Here is a 23,370-nt window from a genome sequence, read left to right as displayed (position 1 = left end):
CAACTGACATTTCATGAAAGAAAAACAATTTGGTCTACGTTGCCCATTGAAACTCTGAGAAGCAGATGATCCATTAATCCATCTGGTTTTTATGACTTTAAGTTAGGGGACTATTTGTATTCTTCCATGAGTTCATGTTTCCCAGGTGTGGTTGCTGGACCACTGACATGAGAAGCCTCTAGAATATCGTTAAATATGATGGCCAGGCTCCTCTGCAAGATGCATGAAGGATGTCCTGGGCAGCAGCTTGAGGATGTGCATTCCCAGCAGGTTTCCCTGAGACTTATCCACGGAGAGTTTGAGAACTACAGCATGGGAAAGAGACGGGGAGGGAAAGTGGGGTCTTCAGAATAGAAGGTACAAAGAGGATCAAAGTCAGGAAAACAGGGGAACATTTCCCTCTGCAAGTAAGACAAGGAGATGAGGCACCAACACTTCAATAATAATAGCCTGTGGTTGATGGGAAGAACGCAGAAAGCCTAGTATGAAGGTGCTAGATTTCTCCTTAAAGAAGGAGTCATGATGAAGAGTGAGAGCCAGAGAGCCAGGGGGACAGCTGGGTGAGAACCACATATACCATGGGCTCTGGAGGCTCCACCCAGAGGTTGCCTTCCAGCTCCCCAGCTGGTAACGGCGCAGCACTTGACAAGACTGGATGTCTGGATCATCCTAAAATTTATATGTGCAAAACCCCCTCAATATGATGGACGCATTTGGAGGTGGGGCCTTTGGAAAGTGATTAGGATGGACAAGACCAAGACAGTGGGGCCCTCATGATGGGGTTAGCACCCTCATACAAGTCACAAGAGAGCTTACTTCCCCTCTCTGCTCTCTGCCACAGGAGGACACAGCAAGAAGGCAGAAAGCTGCCACCCAGAAGAGGGTCTCACAAGAACCCTGACCTGCTGGCACCCTGATCTCGGACTTCCAGCCTTCAGAACTGTAAGAAATAAATTTCTGCTGTTTGAGCCACCTAGTCTGGGATACTTGGTTAATAGAAGCCCAAACAAACTAACACAAAGATAGTCCAGTAAGAGTTATCCCATTAAATGTGAGTTGTTGTAGGGCTTCTGAACCAAGACCAAATTTACCTGCTCTGCCAATTCAGTTAAAACAAACAGCTAAAGAAAATAAATAAATAAAAATAAAACAAACAGCTAATTTACTCAAAGTATTCACCTGACTAGTCTTGATCAAATTCCTCTCTATTGGCTTAAGAAGCTATGAGATTTGAAAAATACAAGTAATGATCTTCTCCTTTCTTGCTTGAAGAAGGAATTAAACAACTTGGACAATTCAACAAGCCATAGTAATGTCTGAGTGCCCTTTCCCTGAGAAGTTGAATTATATAACATAGCAGCACAAATAGCAACAAATAGTATATACATTGTTTTCAAAATTCCTATGAGAGTTTTATTGTCCAGAAGTTATCATTTCTCCTTGTTTTGGTGTTGTTATTGGAGAACAGAAAAGATCGTACCCACAGAGGACACCTCAAGTGGACCCCCACTCCACCCCCACCCAGAGCAGTGGGGCTATACTGGGCTGATACCGCTATCGGCTATTTCTGTTCCTTTGAAGTAGTAACTTGGTGTACACACAGAATCTGGATGTTGGCTGCAGGGAAAACCTGTGTCTGGTGTCTGGTCCCAAAAAATGTAGGTAAAAAAAAAAAGAACAGAAGAAATCTCAGTAGGACAGAGCAAAACCATTTGGGGAATATCTTGATGTGATTCAGTATCATTTTAAGTAGAACACAAAGTGCATATGTACAAAAAATTCTTAACTGCTCTCTTCTCTTGATATTTTAAAACTTCCATGTCACTGTTGGGGTGGGAGCAGATCAACTACATAAACTAACAGAGAAAAGAGAATCACTCATGACCTGACCGGGTCCTAAAACATTGGCATTTACTGGATATGTAATTTCAGGTAAGATAACTAATTTCAGTAGATGACTATCCATCAAGGGATATACCCGCCTAGCATCAGTACCTTGAGGGGATTAAATGATTTGACATATATAAAGCTTTTAGCATAGTGCTTAGCACAGAGTATTTAATAGATATTAGTTCTATAATCACTGAAAAATAAAAGGTAAATAAAGCAACCAGCTCTTCATTTTCTTTTCATTTTTTTCCTACTCATCATAGTTTTACATGGATTCAACCTGAAAGTGTCAACCTTATCATCATGGAATGTGAAAGGGCAGTAATGAGCTCACCTGGCCTGATACTGTATTTGCCAAATGAGAAAAACTAAGAGCCACAGAATTCCAATGACCCAGACAAGATGCCAGATCTAGAATACAGATTCCCTGGTCTTCTTGAGCAGTGTGCATTCCTCCAGACCCACTCAACATTCTTTTTTTTTTTTTAAAGATTTTATTTATTTATTCTTGACAGACACAGAGAGAGAGGCAGAGACACAGGCAGAGAGAGAAGCAGGCTCCATGCAGGGAGCCCAATGTGGGGCTGGATCCCGGGTCTCCAGGATCACACCCTGAGGCAAAGGCAGGCGCCAAACTGTTGAGCCACCCAGGGATCCCCTCCCCCCCCCCACTCAACATTCTAAATTACTTTGCTAGTTCCTTTCAAATGGCAAAACATCAAATATGCATTAAATAGTTGATCATGGGCAGGGATACCTGGCTGCCTCAGTTGGGAGAGCAAGTGTTTGAGTTTGAGAGCAAGTTCATGAGTTTGAGCCCCAGTTGAGTGCAGAGATTACTTAAAAAATAAACTTGAAAAAAAAAAGTTGAATACAAATCAGAGGGACTCACCTCACTCTGCATCTTCTGAGCCTCCTTGGAAGCTTGATAGGAGGGAGTCTCAACAAATTCAAGCATGGATTTCCCCTTATTTTTCTCATACTCTTCTTTATATTTAACCTTCATTGAAAAAAGGGATAAAAAGCATGTAAAGCTCACAAGCCCTTATACATATAGAGCAAAGTAAAATAAATATGTCCAAAATTAATCCTAGTTTATAAAATCATATTATTCTGGCCATTTGAGTTGGTCACTGGGCTCCCTGTGGTAAATGACATACAAAGAAAGTAGAGAGGTAATATATAAAAATATTTAAGGGATAAAAATAACTTAGAATTACTAAATCATGTAGTTCTAGGACTTGGATGAGGTATTTAAATAGCTGGGATATATAGATATAGCTCATCTATCAGGGTTTAATATGTATATGCTCATAGTATACACATATATACATAGAGACAGAGAAAGAGAAAGAAAGAGATCCCTGTGATGGCTTCGAATGTCTTCCAGTAAATCATGGGCAAGGAGGAAAACATAGGTGTGATTCTCTGTCTTTTGGCCAAAGGGAAGACCGTGTTCGCTGGGACTGTTGACCTCTCCCACAGACACTGAGCAGCACACTCACACAGAGCTTTTATGGGATTGCTTTCAGTTTCAGCCTGCATTATTCAATAATATCGTATCATGAATCATTTATTTCAATTACAACAAATCTCCATCTTAATTTAGTTTATAAAATGATCAATACTTTCTATCTCCTAATCACAGAAACTAGAATTATATGTAAGCTGTCAGAGCGATTGGCTTTTTCTTAGCAATATACCTTTTTAAATTAAATTCACAGAAAAGTTTTCATCATGACTCATTATGTTCAGAAATGTATTTTCACAAAAATTCTTAGATATAAGTAATTTTTATGAAGTTGCTTCTTAAATTATATAATAATAGCAGTTTTAATGATGATTAAATCCCAAAGCAGTTTTTCAATACTTAGAACTTTGTGGTAAACAGGAAATGTAACAGGTTTTTAAACTCCTATTTGTAGGCCTATTTTTATTTCAGAGAAGTATGACAGAGTGATCAATGAAAGTGAAGTGTGGTAACATACTATGCTATGATAAAACTTTGGGGAAAATTATATTTAAAAAAATACAATGAGGAAAAAAATGTACATTTCCAAACCTTAATGGAGAGCCAATTGGTTTATTTTTAATGAAGGTGGGTATCAAATCATTAAGAAATTTATGTTCCACAGGGTACCCTTCATAGAGTGATGTAAAATTGTATCTTAATAGATGCTGGAATGACATCTTTTGCAATTACTGGAACTCAGAATAAAAAAAAAAATTATAGATACCACCTTTAAAGTATGCAGGCAAGATTTTTTTTATATTTGTTTCAGGGAATATATAGAGTTTAATAGTTGAAAGAAACATTAATGTAAGATAATTTTTAATAACTTTTCTAATTGATCTGAGAAATTTGAATAAACTTTGCACCTGAAAAATTAATTTTGCAGCTCAAGATGACAAATTAGTACACTATAAAAACCGAAATCATCATGAGATTCGCTCATCGTTTAATCAATTGATATATCTTAAGTTTAAAACTGTGTGAAGTAACTTATTTTATGAAATGCTTTTACACCAAAACATGCTTCCAGCTTTCCAACCCCAGTAAAATAGACAGAGTAGTGTTTGAGATTTTCCAAAGCAACATTCACATTCACAGGATGTACATTCTGCTCAGCAGCTGCACCTTTTTGCTGTAGGTGCATGGTAGTTGGTGGTTAAAAGGTCCAGACAGAGAGGGCACAGACCTGACTCTGGAGCCTGGCATTGCCTTTATGGTGCAAATGTTCGGCAGCATCCGCGTCAAAATGATACATTCCTTTGTTTTCCTCAAAAAGCTTTCTATATTCTCGCTAAAATAGAGAACATGAACATAATTCAGAACAAAAGAGATCGATTAGAACAACCAATACTTAGGGATGCAAACTGAAAAATACAAGCCAATAAGAACTGCAAAGCTACCAAGTCCCACGTCAGTGGGCTGCTCTTGTAGGTTTCTGACACTGAGGAAAACCAGCAATGCAGGACAGACAGGCAGCTCTCAGTAGTCAACGTGAGACATCCTAGAGAAGCAGGAGACCATCAGCTGTCAACACAGCCTAAAAAGACACTGGGGAGTAGCAACGGAAAAGCCAGTGATAGGGCTCATGTGAACAAGCAAGGTGGACAAAAGAAAGGCAATTTGTCCCGCCCTTCTTCTAGAACAGAAATGTTTTGATAGCATCTACAAAAAGAGAAGGAAAGAAGAGAAGAAAGAACAGAGCAAAGGAAAGCTAGAGGCAGGAAGGGAAAGAAGTTGTGCACAAGGAAGACTGAAGGGTCATAAGAAAAATAAGAGAGTGAGAAATAATTCAACTCATTTTCCTAAAAAGAGAGGGTAGGAGGAGCCTGGAAGAGAAACAGAGGAGTCTGGGGATAATCGGTTGAATTTTTAAGGTGAAGAAATTGAATGAAGACTACTATTTAGAGACACAGACAAAACGGCAGATTTGGAAGAGATGCCAAATCTGGCAACCGTGAGACACCAAATACAACAGGCTGCGATGAACAGAAATTGCTTCATGATTTCTCTCACTGGAGATCAGACACTTAGTTATTTCACCCTCTTTGGAAAAGACCTCTAGAGATAAATGGTAACTCTCAAAGACTCAAGGCTATAGAGACTTCAGCTACCACTGGTTGCTCGTTCAGCAATGAGGATTTCAGGGAAAATGACAATGTTGTGTAGGATGCAGGGAGAGGTAAGTCACATTTGAAAGGGAGTGGGAAAGAGCTGTCCAGAGGAGAGCCGACATTCAGGGCTCAGCAGATGCTCCAGGGATCTGAGAGTGAACCAAGAAGAGGCACAGAGCCAGGTGTGGGAAGCATGGAAGGATGCACACAAGAACGGTCATTCCATGGGGACACAGTGACAGTCCCCAGAGGCACTCTAGACAATCAGAGCACTAAGATGTGTGTCCCCCAAAACTCTAGCCAGAATAAACTGAGGGAGGGCAGCCCCGATGGATGTCTCAGCGGTTTAGCGCAGCCTTCAGCCCAGGGTGTGATCCTGGAGTCCTGGGATCAAGTCCCACATCGGCCTCCCTGCATAGAGCCTGCTTCTCCCTCTGTCTGTGTCTCTGCCTCTCTCTCTCTCTCTCTCTCTCTCTGCATCTCTCATGAATAAATAAATAAAAATCTTAAAAAAAAAAAAAAAGAATAAGCTGAGGGAGTAAAAGACCCCAGGAAGCTCATGAAAATGATCCCATAGTACATCTTGACTGAAGAGAACAAGCTCTAAATGTTGGCTCCTCTGCTAATTAAAAAATGATAATAATAATCTCAAAGGATAACAGTATACTTAGACACTTTATAATTTGCTTAAAAGTTTGTATATGATATATAAATAAAATAATGAATTGAATGTAACACTCTAGAATATATTCCAAATCAAGTTAAAATCCAGCAGAGCTTCGGATAGTATTTCTGTAATAATGGATATAGGCTAGGGAAAGATCAATAGATACTGTCCCTAATGATCTTTTTGGGGGACAAAGAATTTCAGAAACTTCTATTTTAAAAAAATCTGTTTGAAGAAAGATCTGCAAAAGAATTTTCAAGACCTGCTGTTACTTATGTAATAGTCTCTGTTGCCTCCTAGTGGGAATGACACAGAGTAACATGCAATACATATTTTTCATTTATGCAAAGGTATAAAAGAAATTGAAAACTACTAGAGCTCTATTTTCCAGGGGTAAATGGTCTTTCAAAACTTTAATTAGTACAGCTGTTTAAACTCATAAGGACTAATTTTACTCTACATACTATGTGTTAAAGAAAAATGATGATTTATACCAAAGACATTTAAAGGTCTTTAAAAAAAGAGCCATCTATAACAAACTGACAACTAATTTTGGCAGAATGTCTGTTTGTTAAGCACTTTCTTATTCAATCTTTTGCTAAAATTAACTTCCCTTTATAAATCAGCAAAATTCCAATTCTCCACACATTAAAATTTAAAAGAGAGCAATTGTAATGTACAATAAATTTTAGCCAATGTATTATCATACAACTTTAATAAATAGATACCTCAGCGTAACATGCTGAGTCTTAAACCTTCTCTCTCATGAAGTAATTATTCAGTCACAATTTTTCTATGGAGGAAAAAAAAATCTATAATCTAGGCAAAAGCACTACCTGAACCAAGATTTAAGCTTTAAAAATGGTATATACAATAAACGTTATATATGACTGTGCTGAGTTTCTCTGCTGAAGCAGTGATAGAAACAATTTATATTAAACTATGATTTTTTCACCATTATTATAAAAGAGAGGACAATATTCTTGAAGAGGAATATTGCCTGGGAGTGGCATGTACTCTTCCAGCTACCAAGCTTTCAAATTGCCACCATGATATTTTTATTGTCCTATTTGCACACAAATCCTCATGTCCTCAGGAAATTTAACTCAAGTATGGATGGAGAATTGTCAAGGGCAAACGCCACTCAATGATCAAGATGGGGTGGCAAAGAACATGAAGAAAGCAGCAGGCTCTGAGAATAGAAATGTACTGACTTTTAGAAACATCCCTATGAGTCATAGAGCAAAATGTGAATCTGAAAGAGCCACCAAGGAGTGGAGGAATGTGGGCAGAGGTGGAGGGATGAGCATTGAAATGGCAGGAAGGGTGACAAAGTATCCTGGACTAGAGTCTAATTCTGCACCTGATAGTCCTCTATGCTTCTTTGCCTGCCCAACAGACAGGAAGAATGACATGCTGCTTTTCCTCCCACAGCCCAGTGACAAAAGTCAATTAATTTTGAAATCTCTGAGTATGAATTATTTACACCCGTAATCCATTTCAAAAAGGATGACATTGGTGATGCTGGAGAAAGGAAGATTACAAAATAATGAGCAGAAGTTTCAACACATCAAAGCCAAACACAGACATTTTCGAACCTGAATTGAGGCTGTATCTCATTATTCTAAGTAGTTTGGGAACCAGGTCTGGACTACAGATTTTTTTGTTTTTGTAATCCAGGACTGTGAGCGCATCTCCTGAAGACAATTATTTTCACATTCCTTGCCCAACATAATCTTCCATCTGATTTTACCTGGCCCAAAGGAGATACTCAATACATCTGGATATTTTGAGCGAGGGAGTGAGCATGTGAGTAATTATTAAAATAGGCACAGAAACAACTTGAGGTCAAATTACAGTTCATCGTCACCATGGGCCTCTGAGATGTAGGCAATGAGCCAGGGCCATCAGTTAGGATAACCAGTGAAGTCAGGGTCCACATGCATGAAGTGTCTGAAGCAGCACCTGAGAGGTGAGTTTCACTTGGCAGTGTGCACAAATATTTTCCTCAGGACACGAAAAAACCACTCTCTCCTCCTAATTGCTTTGAGGAAAACGTGGAGACCTTCACAAGTCTAAAGGTAGAGCGTCAACGTAACGTAGGGTTTCTTTTCAGAGAAAATATAAATGAGACTAAGACGATTTTGTATGCTACTGAGGCCTAATACCAGATACTCTACTCCAGCCTCCATAAAATGAAAGATCCCTGATTTAAGCCTGACTTTTCAGAAACTTCAATCTAATTGGGAAGAAGAAAAGGGAAGAAGCCAGAAAAGCACACTTGCACATGCACCTTGAAATGACAAGCTAGCAAAGAACCCCCTTTGTAAAGCGACAGCTCCGGTGGGATTTCAGCAAGCAGGCCACTACTTTCCAATGAGTTAGTTATTCTGGAGGAGGCGCCTGGCCCGCCTAAGGAAGCAGGTGTGGTCATGAGCTCCGCAGGCAAATGCTGGCTCCGTGGAGACACAGGGCCTCTTTGGTGGCCGTCCAACAAACTTACTCCGCTGAGCATTTTGCTGGTTTTCAAAGCATGGTCTAAATACAAGTTGGGGAGATCTGAGACTGGATCGTGCATGTTTTGAATGTCTTTCTTGTACTTCACCTATGAAAATAACATGGAACAAAATACCATCTAGGAGAAGAAAATATTATGCTTTCGCGTTATCGCCTTCATTGTCTCCAACACATCATCAAGTACCATTTAGTGGGAAATTAACAGGTAAATTTCAACAAGAAGCCACTAGATGGTGCTCATTCACTATTGAATGAGTAAAAAAGTTCCTGGGGGACTTGAAAACATTTTGATAATTGTTTTTACTGTTTACATATTTTAAAAGGGTGATGTTCATAGAGTGGAGTAATTTTAATAGACATTCTGTTTTCAAAACAAAAAGAACAGCAACTTTATTCTTTAGAAGTTACTACCGTATTTTAATTATGCTTTGAAGCAATTTCATAGCTCTTGCTGTTTTTCATCCTATTGCCTTTTTTCTTTTTTTTTTACCAACTGTTTTGAAAACAGAGTATTAGTAATCATAATACTAAAATATTAATCAAAAATATTTGAACATTTAATGTGTGCCAAACACTTCTCTAATTACTTTACACATGATAAGTATTCGGTCTCAACAGCCCTAGTGGAAGGTACTTCAAGGAGCTCCATTTTACAGCTGAATAAACCGAGGTACAGGAAGTTAAGGTACAGTATGAAGAGGCAGAACAGGAATCAAATCCAAGCAATCTGATTCTAAACCTTGTGCTTCCAACACTATGCTCTAGGTTCCTTTAAGTATATTCCAACTCTATTTGCTCTACATTTTCACACGCTTGCAAGATGAAAACAAATAAGGAAACCATTCTGATATTCCCAGTGATCCTAAAAGACCCATTTTAATTGTCCGTAACAAACACACAGTGAGTAAGGAGAACAAATAACAATACCTACTAAACAGTGAAAGTAGGATATGCAGAGTCCCACAGGAGTTGAAAGGTTTAAGTGATCTAACAAAACAACAGTTTAACAATTCTTCCTTCATCTTAATACTTACAGAGGCACTCCACACACGCTTCAACTATAGCAAAGTGGTCCTTTGTTTTCCATGTTTCTGTTTTTACACTAATGCCTAATTCTAATAAAAATTTAAGGCATCTTTTCTTGCAAACCGAAACTTGGTTCTTTTTTAAATCATACCGCGAAACCAAATCTGTGAAGGAGTATTTTACAGCATTTACATAACGGAGAGGAAAGAAGCTGTAAGCTGTTACAAATGCAATTTCTGAAAGTCTCTTTGTTATAAACTACCATGTACCAGGTTGTACTTTACAGAAGCTCAATTTCCTGGGCATAATTACATGTGTTAACTATTGTCATAACCACTAATTTAGGATACTACACACTACTTTTTCTGCAAAACTCTGTAATCTATTTCTACTCTTGATCAAGCATAATAGTTTTATTAGCAATACTATTCCTACTTATTAACTAATTAGCAATCAGTAATCATTAACAGTAACTTACAATAACACATTTTTCTCAAAAAGGTTTCAGGAAAATATGCTTCGGTGTTTTCAACCAAAATTACTTGGAAACTCCATAATCTTGATTAAGTGTAAGTAATTACAATACACTCAATTCTAAAAAGAAAAGAATCAAAAGATATCTATAATAATTTTCTATGAATCACAAGTCATGAGGCACAAAGTAACTTACATCGCTCACCAGGGCAGTGGCAAGCTGGCTTTGCCTAAAAGAAGCACTTTCAAGAGGATTATAATGATGTTTCTTATCCTTCATTTCATTATCAAATTTTTCTTTGTATTTAATCTGCCATAAAAGAAAGAAACAGGATAAATTAAGTAGGACATTTATCTTTAAGCTTTCAGAATGGCACATTTGATTTTTAATTAGATCAGATAAAAGCTACCTTAAAAACGAATAGTAGCAAAGTTTAAATCCCTGGTATTTTTCCCCTTGTAAAGCTTAATTAGGCATAAACATTTTTTTTTTATGAAAAAACAACCTCTACGTGAACATTGATCATAAATGCAATTAGGCATGAGCTCAAATCCTATTAACAAGAATTATACACTAAAATCTCAGGATTTTTAAATGTCAGTTTCCATTCCTGCACTCTTGTAATCTATGATCAATTAGAAATTGAGACCACAAGTGAAAGAAAGTCTACCGCATTTAAAAAATGAACCCTGAGCCCCAGAATTTGAACATGAGTTTTCCTGAGGGAATTATTCCAAATACAGGCCACGGTTTGGACTAGGCTTTTTCTCATCATTTCCCACTTGTTCAAAAATTCATTTTTTAGGGATTACATTTTCTGAAATGTCCTGTGTCTATTTAATGTCAATTTTTATTCCTCTGCTTTAGCTGCACAGTGGTATTCAGCAGCAAACTATCTGTAATATGCATTCTGAATTATTTTTTCTCCTTTTTAAAGTAGTCTTAGGGCAACCCAAGAAAGGATTATCCGCTTATCCTACAGAACCATATATTTCTCTATCCATAGAGAAATATATGTGAATGTGGGTTGTGATAGGTATCGGAAATATAGATAAAAGTTCTTTACCAAAAACGAAAACCAAAAGCCAGTTACTTGAATCTCATACCCCCTTTGATGCCTGTATCCAAGAGAGGATGCACAGATCCCAAAAGCAAAATTGTCTTATTCTCTTATAATATTTTTACAATATTACAATTCTTACAATATTTTGTGTTCTTACAACATTCTGATAAGACACCTTTATTCATACATCTTAAAGCCCAGCCTCGAAGTAATTTTCAGTAAGAAGCATTTTGGGAATGGCTCACATTATCTATTTTAATAGAATGTTTATTGGGTGATGAGGCACGGCTGATACCTATGGGAGGTAGTGAAAATCTTGGTAGGAATACATTTGGGAAAGATTCCAATATGGTTTATAGGAAATATTTTCTGCTGTGGCTCTAATTGCTAATCATAGCTTTCTGATACTCCTATTGCCTTACAAATCCAAGCAAAATCTCACTTCTAATTAGTAAGGACACTATAAAACAAGAAAAAATTCTGATTTTTATAAAAACATATTCTATGTCTTGAAATCAGGGACAATATCACCAATGGAATACATTTAGATTTCATTCACTACTTTCCACACTAGCTGGCTTTCCTTGCCTGGTCCTCCCCTAAATGCACAATTCCACTCTCTTTGCACTTTCTACAGCCATCTGTTAGGGCAGTCTTCACCATATTTTAACCTGTGCTTTTGTCTCTCTGGGTTTTTAGTGCCTAAAAGATATTTACTTGACAATGAGAGAAGACTCTCTTAACTGACTTCCACTTGAATGGCACTCCTGACTCTGCTACATTCACTAACACTCTCCACTTACTGAGTTAAACATTCTGACTGATGGCCTCGGTGCCCTGAACATTCTCGGCTGGTAGCTATTTAACCCATCAACTGATCCAGCCATGCAATCTTGGCTTACGTCACGTCTTCCTTCAGCTATTCAAATTCTCCAACCCCAGCCACCATAAGCCTCTTAGTTACGTATTAGCTAAGTGGCAAAAAAATAGATTATATCCTCTCTGAGAACAGAGAGCCTGTCCTACTGTCCGCACACCACATGGAGGGGTTGAAATGTGGAAATTGACCCGACACATCCTCACCTGCTATGAAACCTGGCATGTGTTCTTCCCAAGGGAAGGTGTATTTCTGAAAAGCAATAATCAATGCACATCATGATGCATTCCTACCTCATGGTAGGAACTCAACACAGGCTCCATGTAATGAGTAGATGAAAAAGGAGTCATCGCAATGTGGATTGCTTTTTGCTTTTCAGAAATATACCTTCACTTGGGAAGAACACATGCCAGGTTTCACAGCAGGTAAGAATGTGTCAGGTTAATTTCTGAGCTTCCTGCCCTCCCCGTGGCCTCTGCCCCTAGCATAACCATGCTGGCATGCAGAATAGGATGGCTTCTCTATGCTAGGGATGGTATAACCTGTTTTTGTCACTTAGCTAACAGATAATTAGATGTCCATGGTGCCTGAGGTTGGAGAATACAAATAACTGGAGAAAAACAACGCAAGCCAGCATTGCATAGCTGGATTTTGATTAGATTTAAATAGTTCAATACAAGCAGAATCCTGAATTTTTTCAATTGATGTTTTAAGACAAAAATTTATAGCAATACTACACTGTTATTAAAGATGAGTTTTCCTTGGAAATACTAGATTAGACTATTTTCTAATTTGGGACATATTTTAGTTATCTGTTATCCTCCCATTAGGCAGTGAGCAAGGAACAGATTTTTACTCACGTTTTATCCCACTGCCTTTTTTATTGGATTTGGCACTTACTATATGTTTATTAAAGAAATGCATAGGGGCAGCTGGGTGGCTCAGTGGTTGAGCATCTGTCTTTGGCTCAGGTCATGATCCCAGAGTCCTGGGATTGAGTCCCTCTGCCTATGTCTCTGTGTCTCTCATGAATAAATAAATAAAATCTTTTTTTTAAAAAAAGCAATACATAAATTAATGGTGAAAATGATAGGCAAAAACACTCTTTTAGGATTTAAAAAATGTATCAAGCCCTGAGACAGGTATTGGAACTCTAATACTTCTCCAATTCTCCAAGTCCATACACACACACACACACACACACACACACACCACAGAGTCACTGTTAAATTGATTGGAACAATATCCCATTAGGAAGAAAAAGAATGTAAAATAAAATGAAAAATGATAGATTTAAAAATATTATATTGAACCTGTATTGTACTTTACAGTTCCTGCTGGACTTTTACTCATTCATTCATTCACTCAAGAAACTGTCAGTTTCTGGGCTCAAAAGTGCTCTACTGAAGAGACTGAGGAATTAGCTGGTAACTGTGTTCAAATATCTGAAAAAATTTAAAAACGGCATTTGTTCTACTGCAGAAGGGAAAGTTAGTAAAGATGGGCCTAAGTTTCAGCCAACGAGATTTCTGTTGGTTATAATGAAAAGAAGTTACATTTCAGCTAATACCTGTAGGATATGCAGAAATTATTCCTATTAATATTAGGAACTTTTTTCTGAAAGCCCTCTCTCACTTCCCAAAGTAGAGCATGTACTGCTGATATATCTTTGAGACACCCCACATTTGCCCAGCCACACAGATCATGCCTGGCTATAATTATCTGCAAAATGGTCTGTGCCATGCGTCTTCCTCCATTAGGCTATAAGCTCACAGAAGGCAGGGACGTATCTGTCCTGTTCACCCTTGAAAACCTAACCCCAGACACAGTGCAATATCTGCTTCAGTAACAGTTTCGTTTGAACAAACACATGGATGGACAATGTTGAGAAAGGATTCTTTCACTGAAACGCAGGACCAAGTAATTTCCATGGGGTCTTCAGATCTTTCAGATCTTCGTATAGCCTTGTGATTGATTTTGATGAGAACTTTGTATTTTTTTCATTCCTTCAGCATATTTTACTTATAATGATTGTTTTTAAGTTTTCATAACCACCTCAAGATCATTCTAAGATGGGAAAATACCAGTTTTGAAGGATCATCTAAGCACATGACTCTACTTTCAAAAATTATTAGCATTCGATCTATTCAGCTAGTATTTCCTGAGGCATTGTGTGTATTAACTCTCTACTGGGCACTGGTTTTACCTCTTCCTGAGGATAGCAAAATCACATGTAAGTGATTTAATCAGAAATTATCAAGTAGGCATTGCTGAATCCTGGAGATCACAGGATTTATGTTTTGCAGAAGAATAATAAAAACCTCAAATTCACATTCTTTTGAAATATGCGTTGGAATTTGGTCGGCCTCACGTGTCACGAGCACTGGTCACAGTTTAGGTCCTAATGAGGGTGGACTAAGGGCATAAATCACAATTCTGAGGAGTAATTGGGTACGTAAAATGAGCTCCTCAGAACTAAACACCATCTCAATGCAATATTCTTCTGAAAGTATTAAATAGAAGTCTGATATTTTAGAAATATAACAAATGATAATAAAGTACTCTGATGACATTACTAACCAAGCACAGACTAATGCAAATCATCCCCAAATTTGTGATTGTACTTCAGGCAAAATCATGGTTGTGTCTGCAGGGAGGTTTAAAATCCATTCACATCCCTTCCCCCCAACACACACACCCTTAATTCATGATTCAAATATAGAAATGTATTACAAAGTGTCTCAATACCAAATCACCTCCCTCAGACTCCCTCATCTAACCTGCACACGGCTGCTTTCTGGAGAACTTTTATTTTTGAAGATTTCTACCACTAGTAGGCATTGGGCTATACATCCTAAAGCTTGAATTTTTAAATTCTATCTAGTTTTTCCAGGTTATTTCTGTAGTATGAAATTAGTTGTTTAAAATATATCTGTTCCTCCGATCCTTGTAATAAATGTAGTAAGAACCAAAGTATTGTTCAATTTATCTCTCCCTAAGCTTGAGTACTCCTTGTGATCAGATTCAAAGATGCCCAAGGAACAAAAATGCTAGAGTTTCTCTCATTAACTACAAAGTTAAATAACTGCATTACACAAAAAACACACTTAGCAGACACTGACACCCAACTGTTTCTTATCTCTTGATGTAAGGTTTGCACTTAAATGAGATGAGAAAATAGCCAAATAGTTTAAACGGGTCCTTGCTCACCTTCTGACTGGTTCACTCGCTCACTACACATACACACCCAACATCCTATCCTATTTGCAACACACACTTCACCTATCTGACTGTCTATCTCTTCACTCACATCTCCAGAGGCAATGCTTTCCCTTGACCAACTGGTTTCTCAAGACCATTTGAGAAAGGGAGAAATAGGTGTTGGGTTGGGCAATTTTGCTATGGTTTTAAGATAAATGTTATCCCTTATACCTAAGTCAATCCCTGTGAAAATAAGTGAAAAGTCACTTATACTCCTGACTGATTTTATTTACATATAAATATCATCAAATCTAATGGTCCTGATGTTTACCAACTTTTTTTTAAATGGGAAAGGTATCATACTCCTAAAAGTTTATAAGGAATTTTAACAGATTTAGCAAGACTTTCAGGGGCCCACACTTGGAGGAAATACTGGAACCGTTAAACTACAATAATATCACTTAAATTCATTCCTCATAACTGAATCTGGAAAAGGCAATGTTTCAATGATCTGAAGCCTGACTTCTAAACCTAGTAGTTCAAAGCTTTGCCACGAGGGGTGCTGGGTTTCACAGCACCATCTATGGCTTGGATTCACAGAGGCAGAAAAAAAGCAGACCCCAAATGTAAGCTTTCCATCACAGCCATAAAAACAACTGTTAGGAAAAAAAAAAAAAAGGAAAATTCAATAAGCATACCTTATCAGCGAAAATGAAAAGTAAACAACATAATGCCGCATACCTATACCTCCAATCTTAAGTGAAATTGAACTAAAAGCTGTCAAGGAAGATAGTATAACCAGATTTCTATGTAGAACTTGTCATAAAATCAACAGTATTCTCAAGTCTGAATTTTACACAAAATCATATCCCTGTCCTTATTTGCATAATAAAATAACATCTTCCTGACTTGGCACCAACTGTGAATGATCTAGAGAAATTTGATTAGTTGGTTGATATGTATTTATTGAAGTCCAGTCTGTGTCATTCTATAATGATGAATTAAACACGTCAATCCTGCCTCCATAAAGCCCCCTGTGTGATAATAAAGGAGATATTTAAAACATACATGTATAGATAAGGGCACCTGGGTGGCTCAGTCAGTTAAGCATCAGCCTTCAGCTCAGGTCATGATTCCGGGGTCCTAGGATCAAGCCCCGTGTCCAGCTTCCTGCTCAAGAGGGAGTCTGCTTCTCCCTCTCCCTCTGCCCCTCTCCCCGTGGTATACTCCCTCCCTCTCTGCCTCTCTCTCAAATGAATAAATAAAATCTTTAAAAATAACATACATATAAGTATACATATAAGTATACACATACATATAAGTATATGACTAATACAAATTGTGTTACGAACAATAAAAAAAAAAGAACTGAGAATAAAGGAGAGAGAGAAATACAATTTAAATTGGCAACTCAAGGACATGACCTTGAAGCCAATACTTGGGTGTAAAGAGGTTGGTTGGGAGAGTGCTTGCCAGGAAGGGAAATGGGAGATTCTCCAAACCAATTAACATCCCCATTCAATTTGAGAACAATATTTATAATTAAATCTTAACAGCAATCTCAAATGTACTTTTTATGTTTCAAACCCATGCTTATCAATACATCACATGCAATTTTAGAACAAACACTAGTTATTATAAATACAAAAGTTTTCCTTGATGTTATAAAACTAAAAGAATTCCATTCATCACGTCAATAAATTTCCAGTAGTAAATGAAGACAATATACGAACATATTAACAAATTAACTGATCCTAGAAGAATTTTTTAAGATGATGGCTTTTTAACAGTTACTCTGCTGACATTTGAGATACTTGTAAATAAACCAATCTCATGATCTTGGCACAGAAGATTTCTTTTTTTTACTGATTTTCTCTTAATTACATGACCGTAATTTTTTGTGCCTTCTAAATTTAAACAAAGAAACTTTACAACTAGGGAGGCAAAGCCTTGGTGCAAGTCAGCAGGAAGGGTTTTGTGTTTCCATTACTTTTTCTGGCATTAATCCCACAGAGCAAAATTTACTGGTAAATTGGGAGAAATCTCTCCCTTGCTTTCTCGATCTTCGCTCCTCATCAGGCAGGTCTTAACACTACAAATCTCGAGCACCAGCTTCTCTGTGCCTCCTCTCTTACACATTGCTCCTGGAATGATCTGCCTTCTTCCTGCATTCACCCCGCCCAGGGTCCCCTGGTTGTTGCCATTCTTCAGTCACTTCCTTTCTCAATATTTCTTTGTCTTTGAGTGTTCCCCTATTCAGTCTGTCATTAGGTTAGGAACAAGAGAATATGTATGCGATCTTCAAAGTTGCCAATGAAAATAATAAACCATACTTTTTGCCCTTGTCTCTAGTTCATCCACCTGAAAATACAAATGGAATGCATCAAGTTCATTCCAGAAGCCCTATATATTCATGTGCCCACGTTTCCTTTCTTCTGATGAGTTGACACATTATGAGAGCAGCAAGAATGTCATGGAGAAAATAAAGATGACAGATAGATTGTAACTTGCAAATTACAACCTGCTTAGATATCTGATCCTTCAGTTGCTAAAGGATTCGGATTCTTTTTTTTTTAATCTGCCTAGAAACTGAGGTTGGCTCAAATGGTAGGATTTCTGGTGAATGAATTTGAAATATCAAAATAAAAGCTCAAATCTGAAAATTTTCTAAGAACTCTCAAATAAGATCATGAAGGAATGAATTTCAGACTGGAATCTCGGTGAGTGTGACTAATCCCCCTTCAATTTGTGTGTGAATTCCCATAAAAAAGGCAGAGCGAAGCCATTCTGACTATTGGCAGTTAAATCATTCTTGTGAAGTTATATTGTATTTCTATGGGCCAGGCAACATTTTAACACCAACAACAAGCCTAAAACATAACTATTGTGGTCATTTCCATTTTACAGATGAGGAAAACTGCAGATGGAGACCTGTCCGAAGTCATTCAACCAGCAAGAGGCAGAAACAGGAGTTTGGCTCAGGCAGTCCTGCTCCGGAGCCCATTTTCCTAACCTCTCAACCAAACCACACTGCTTTTCTAGAATCTGCTGCTTCTCCTAAATGTAAAATCTATGGGAGGTCTCTGTCCCCAGAAAAGGCTAAAGAAGAGTTGCTATGTGCTAAGACGCCCTGCCTCTCTACCGAGTGTTATTTGGAATGAGAAGAGCCCCTGGAGCCACCAGCCACCTCTGCCCTTGGATGAGAACATGTCCCAGGCTCTTAGTGCATCCACAGCTTCCTGAGTCATAAAGTTGTTCGGTAAGTGGAAGTGCCTTAGAAATCATAAAATAATTAATATGACACTAAATAATTAATATGTCAGTGCACTGACATTCGGGCATCTCTCGTTTACCCCAAGAGCAGCATGTTGCCCCAGGTTGTGAGCACCCCATGTGTGGACCAAGATGGTACCATTCTAGCTGGCCTCCAGGACGCCTGGTCTGCACAGCGCTCCTATGCTAACCTTCCTTACATAGCACTTTCTTCACGATGCTTCTCTGCTCCAAATTTTCGGCCACAATTCATTTCCTACCTGAAAGTGGAGGGTACTTGAGAGACGATAGCTAAAATGGTGACAAGTACTGGTGACTCCTCAACAGTACAAGGCTCCCTATTATTGCACTTGAAATCACTTTTTTACCTTTTTGCCTTTTATAGAACACATAATTCCTATTCTGCTCCATAAATATTTGCCTTTTATAGAACACATAATTCCTATTCTGCTCCATAAATATGGCCTGTGGTCCAAATGAATACAACACTGACCCATTTACCATCATTACAGCACTGAAACTCCTCCCAAATTTCCATGTGTACTCATGATTCCCCTCTCCTTGCTGGGAGCCTCTGTGTCTGTCAGACCCTTCTTCACTGTCTTGCCTGTCTCCAAACTTTATTTGGGGGTCTTCTCTTGAGCAGACATTTCTCTCTCTCTCTCAGTCCATGTTAGCTCCAACTACCTGTTACACCAAACCCTTTCAACTACACAGTCCGCACTGGTGTCCTTCTCCACACTCACAGGACATGACAGATATAAATGCCTGACTGGCCTTTCTCTTTCTTCTAATAAATTTGAGCAACTTTTAAAATGTTTGTGTTATTTCGCTGCTCTTCTATAACTGTTAATTAATCTCCTCTACTCATTTTTCTACAGGGCTGTTAGTCTTTTTCTTTTCACTCTTAAAAAACTTTTGTATATTCTAGATATTAAAATGTTCTGATCATTTGCATTGCAAGTGCTTTTCCAAATATTTGAAGACCACTGCTCTTCTTTCTACATTTAAAAAGCCTTTCTCAGACCCTTCCTTCTCCATAGACAATCCAACTTAATTTATTCAAGTATTTGATTTGATTCAAAAGGTTTAAAAAGTCTGTTTGGATTCTAGCTGGAATTGCATGGAATCTTTTTTTTTAGGAAAAAATTTTAAATTTTATTTATTTTTTAAGTAAACTCCCTCCAACATGGGGCTCAAACTCATGACCTCAAGATCAACAGTTGCATGCTCTACTCACTGAGCCAGCCAGGTGCCTTTTGCATGGAATTTTTAAAATTAATTTTTGTAAGAAATAGCATTTCTATGATATTGAGTATTGAGACTCCTGAGCTAGACCACAGTCTTCTCATTGATTCAGATGTCATTTCATACTCTTCAGTCTGATTTTATAGTTTCCTCATTTATACCACTCCATTTTGAAATGTAATCCAAAAAATTGAGGAATGCGTATTTTCAAAGTCAAAAACACTGTAACTGTATAAAAGTTGCTTTTGATACTATTAAGTTGGCTAATATTATTATTTTCCATTGAAAAAGTTTAATTCTATAGTCAGGTACATCTAACTATCCTTTTATAGCTTCTGGATCTCTTGTCTTTTTAAGACCAACTCTGTCATCCTTATGTGGTATATATACTCTCCTGGGCTTTCTTTTAAGATTTTAAAATTATTTTATTGTTTATATTCACATATCTAATCCATCTGGAATTCATTTTATATATATAGGTTAAGATTCAGTTCCAATTTTATTTTTACTCTGATGGATGGACAGTTATGTCAGCACCATTTATGAACTAATATAACTTTTTTCCCACTGACTTGAACCAACACTTTCATCATATATTAAATTCTTATACATATTGGAATCTATTTCAGGATTCCCTATTCTCTCCTACTGATTATTTTATCTCTTACTGTACTAATCCCATATTGATTTAATTTCAGTGGTTTTATATTATGTTATGGTAACCCATAACTTAAGTTCTCCTTCACTGGTCTTCATTTTCATACTTTTAAAGGCTCTTCTCAGGCATTTCCTTTCTATTCAAACTCTAAGATCATTTATCCATATACTTAAAAAAAAATCTATTGGCTTGTAATTGAAATTGCATGACATCTATATATTAATTTGGGGAGACTTGCAATTTTTATCTAGTGAGATTTTCAGCCAAAAACATGACATGTCTTTATACTTTTCAGATCCTGTTTGATGTTCTTCAATAAGATTTCAAAGTTTTCTTCATTTGTATCTATCACCTCTTTCTTATCTCGTGATTAAAGCATATGAAAATCGGTATTTTATTACCTAGTTAAAAATTGTGTGTGTTTAAATCGATAGCAATCTAATTATTGATCTAATCTAATCTAAACGATCTCATGATTACTGAATTCTAGAAATCCTAGAAAATGTGACAATATGCTAATCTCATTGAGAAAAGGTTAGAATTGGAGCCAGGATAAAAGAAAACTTTTGTTTTATACTTAAAATTGAACTTATTTTTATCCCTTACTGAAATTTGTCATTATTGCAATCCTATCTGAAATGGTTTCAGAAACATTATCTTTGTGTATTCTTACAGTTAAAGATATTATCTAAAAAGAAATATTTTCCTGTGCCACTAGAAACAAAATCTCTGAATAAAATCATTGTGGAATTATCACTAGAGTCTTACTTGACTAGAAAGTTTAGAAGCTTCCACAGCATGTTCAAAATCTGGTCTTCCAATTACAGCTGGCTCTTTGTTCATTACTCCTTGCCCTTTCTTGTATTCTGCCTAAAATGAATAAATAAGAGAATGTTAATATTTCCACTTTCCAATGAAGAATTACATTAACATTAGCTAAAATAAAATATAATAGACCTCAGTCCACAAAACATTCCTTGTCATTCAACAAATACTAAAATGCTGACTGGTAAAGTAGAAATTGAGTTAGTGTGGTTATTTAAATAAACTCAACTTTTTTGGTAGTAAAATAATTATTAAATTTGAGTCTATGTATCCTGTCATCACCATTGTGTTTATGTAAAACACTGAAAAAAAATTAGGAGAAATTTCTGGATAATTGAGACCCTGCTTTCTGCAATCAGATAGCTTGCATGGGCTCTTTAGTCTTAGGAACTGATCTAATCCCATTTGGTTAACATCCCGTTAAATTTTGTAAATAGTTATTGATTTTTAAGGTGAGCATAGTCAGTGTTATCCAAATACTTGATTTGTTTTTTAAGTGATTATTTTTAACCAAGGTGCAAGGTATGTTTAAGTAAAATGGTAATAATCAAGAAGGACATCTAGAGAAGGTAAGAAAACAGCCAAAATCTGTAGAAAATGCGCAAGAGTAAATGGTGGCAAAAAAGAATTTGCACAATTAACAGTAACATAATGGGAACAAGGCCAAGTGAAGTTCTTTGGGACAGGGTAAGGTGAGAAATAATATGGAACCAGATGACTGACAAAGTTAACTTCTAGGCTGAGATACCTAAATGCTACCTAATGCCAACAGAGCACTTACTTCTCTAAGAGGATGTCTGCATTAGCCAGAGTCAAGGCAACTTTGAGCAGTTTCTGCATATAGTTGAATAACTTACATTGCCAAATGGATAATTCAGATAAAAAACACTTGAGATGCTATTGAGATTGATTAATTTCACTAATTAAATTAACCATTTAAAACTACCAAAGCCATGTGTTGTCTCTTGCAAAAATAAGAAATCATTTCTGCTCAAGGTAAGAGAGGGAGATTACATTGCTTATGATCTTGGAGATCTGTGTTGCCATCTTGATGTCTGGTCTGTTGAGATCCGCACTATACATGTGGGTGTCCTGCACATCTTTCCTATAAGAAATCTGATCAAAGAGAGTTGTGATCAAAAGAAAGAGAAAGAAAAAATTAGTAATTCTATATAACTACCAGTCTTCATGTACATAACATCATTTATCCTTGCCATAGTCATCTTAGAGAACCCACCGACCATAAATTGTATTTTTACTTTTTTATGCACAACATTTATATAAGATACATTATTTTTTCTACCATACCCAAGTCTCACTAGCATTATTGCATATGACCCGGATTCATACAACCTAAAAAATGTGAGCCCAAGACTTTGGCACAAAACCAATTTTATGGCATTTTACATATACCACCCTGAAAAGCATATCATCTCATATAAGCGTATATGTACATATTCACATACAGAATGCCCTGAGCAAGGGCTTTATTTTGCCCATCACACAGTGCCAACTCCCTGTGGATGCCAGCAGGGAGCATCTGCCTTTGGTTCAGGTCATGATCCCGGGGTCCTGGGATCGAGTCCCACGTAGGGCTCCCTGCAGGGAGCCTGCTTCTCCCTATGTCTCTGACTCTCTCTCTGTGTCTCTCATGAATAAATGAATAAAATCTTAAAGAATGCCCATGACCAGCAAGTCTAGTCATGTGTACTGATAATTTTATTACCTTGCAAATATCATCGCAATAACTTGGAACCACAAAGAAATAAAAGCAAAGACACTAAGGAATATTCATTCTCTGAATGCACATGAGATATAATCAAGCTGAAGTGTGGAAAACAGCCATTTAAAGAGAAAAATAGATGTAAATTTTACCAAACATACTTTAGACAATGGTGGCTATTTAGATTAACTCGACAAACGAAAGGAGAGACAAGATGAGAACTGGTATAATGTCCCATCATCAATACCTCACCAATCTGTCCACTTCTCTGCTTCCTGAGGTCAGTCATGAGCTGAAGGAGTA

The 23,370-nt window shown here is 37.2% G+C and overlaps 1 protein-coding gene across 11 annotated transcripts in view; it reads right to left on the bottom strand.

Moving 5' to 3' along the window:
- Positions 1-23,370, bottom strand: part of NEBL (nebulette) — a 343,159-nt gene that overhangs the window by 63,151 nt on the left and 256,638 nt on the right. For 7 of the 11 annotated variants that reach the window (XM_077896873.1, XM_077896875.1, XM_077896874.1 and 4 more), the window contains 6 exons: positions 22,359-22,460; positions 21,288-21,389; positions 10,395-10,508; positions 8,685-8,786; positions 4,590-4,694; positions 2,783-2,890 (listed from right to left, as the gene is read on the bottom strand). The exons of 2 other annotated variants lie outside the window; for them this stretch is intronic. In XM_077896873.1, the coding sequence (XP_077752999.1) occupies positions 2,783-2,890; positions 4,590-4,694; positions 8,685-8,786; positions 10,395-10,508; positions 21,288-21,389; positions 22,359-22,460 (633 nt within the window). The remainder of the gene's footprint in view (positions 1-2,782; positions 2,891-4,589; positions 4,695-8,684; positions 8,787-10,394; positions 10,509-21,287; positions 21,390-22,358; positions 22,461-23,370) is intronic. 2 more of the 11 variants (XM_077896870.1, XM_077896872.1) reach the window with 2 other exon arrangements.

Source organism: Canis aureus, chromosome 5 (genome assembly GCF_053574225.1).
Source record: "Canis aureus isolate CA01 chromosome 5, VMU_Caureus_v.1.0, whole genome shotgun sequence".
NCBI lineage: Eukaryota > Metazoa > Chordata > Mammalia > Carnivora > Canidae > Canis > Canis aureus.
Note: the sequence above shows the minus strand (reverse complement) of the source record. Positions and strands in the feature narration are given on the sequence as shown.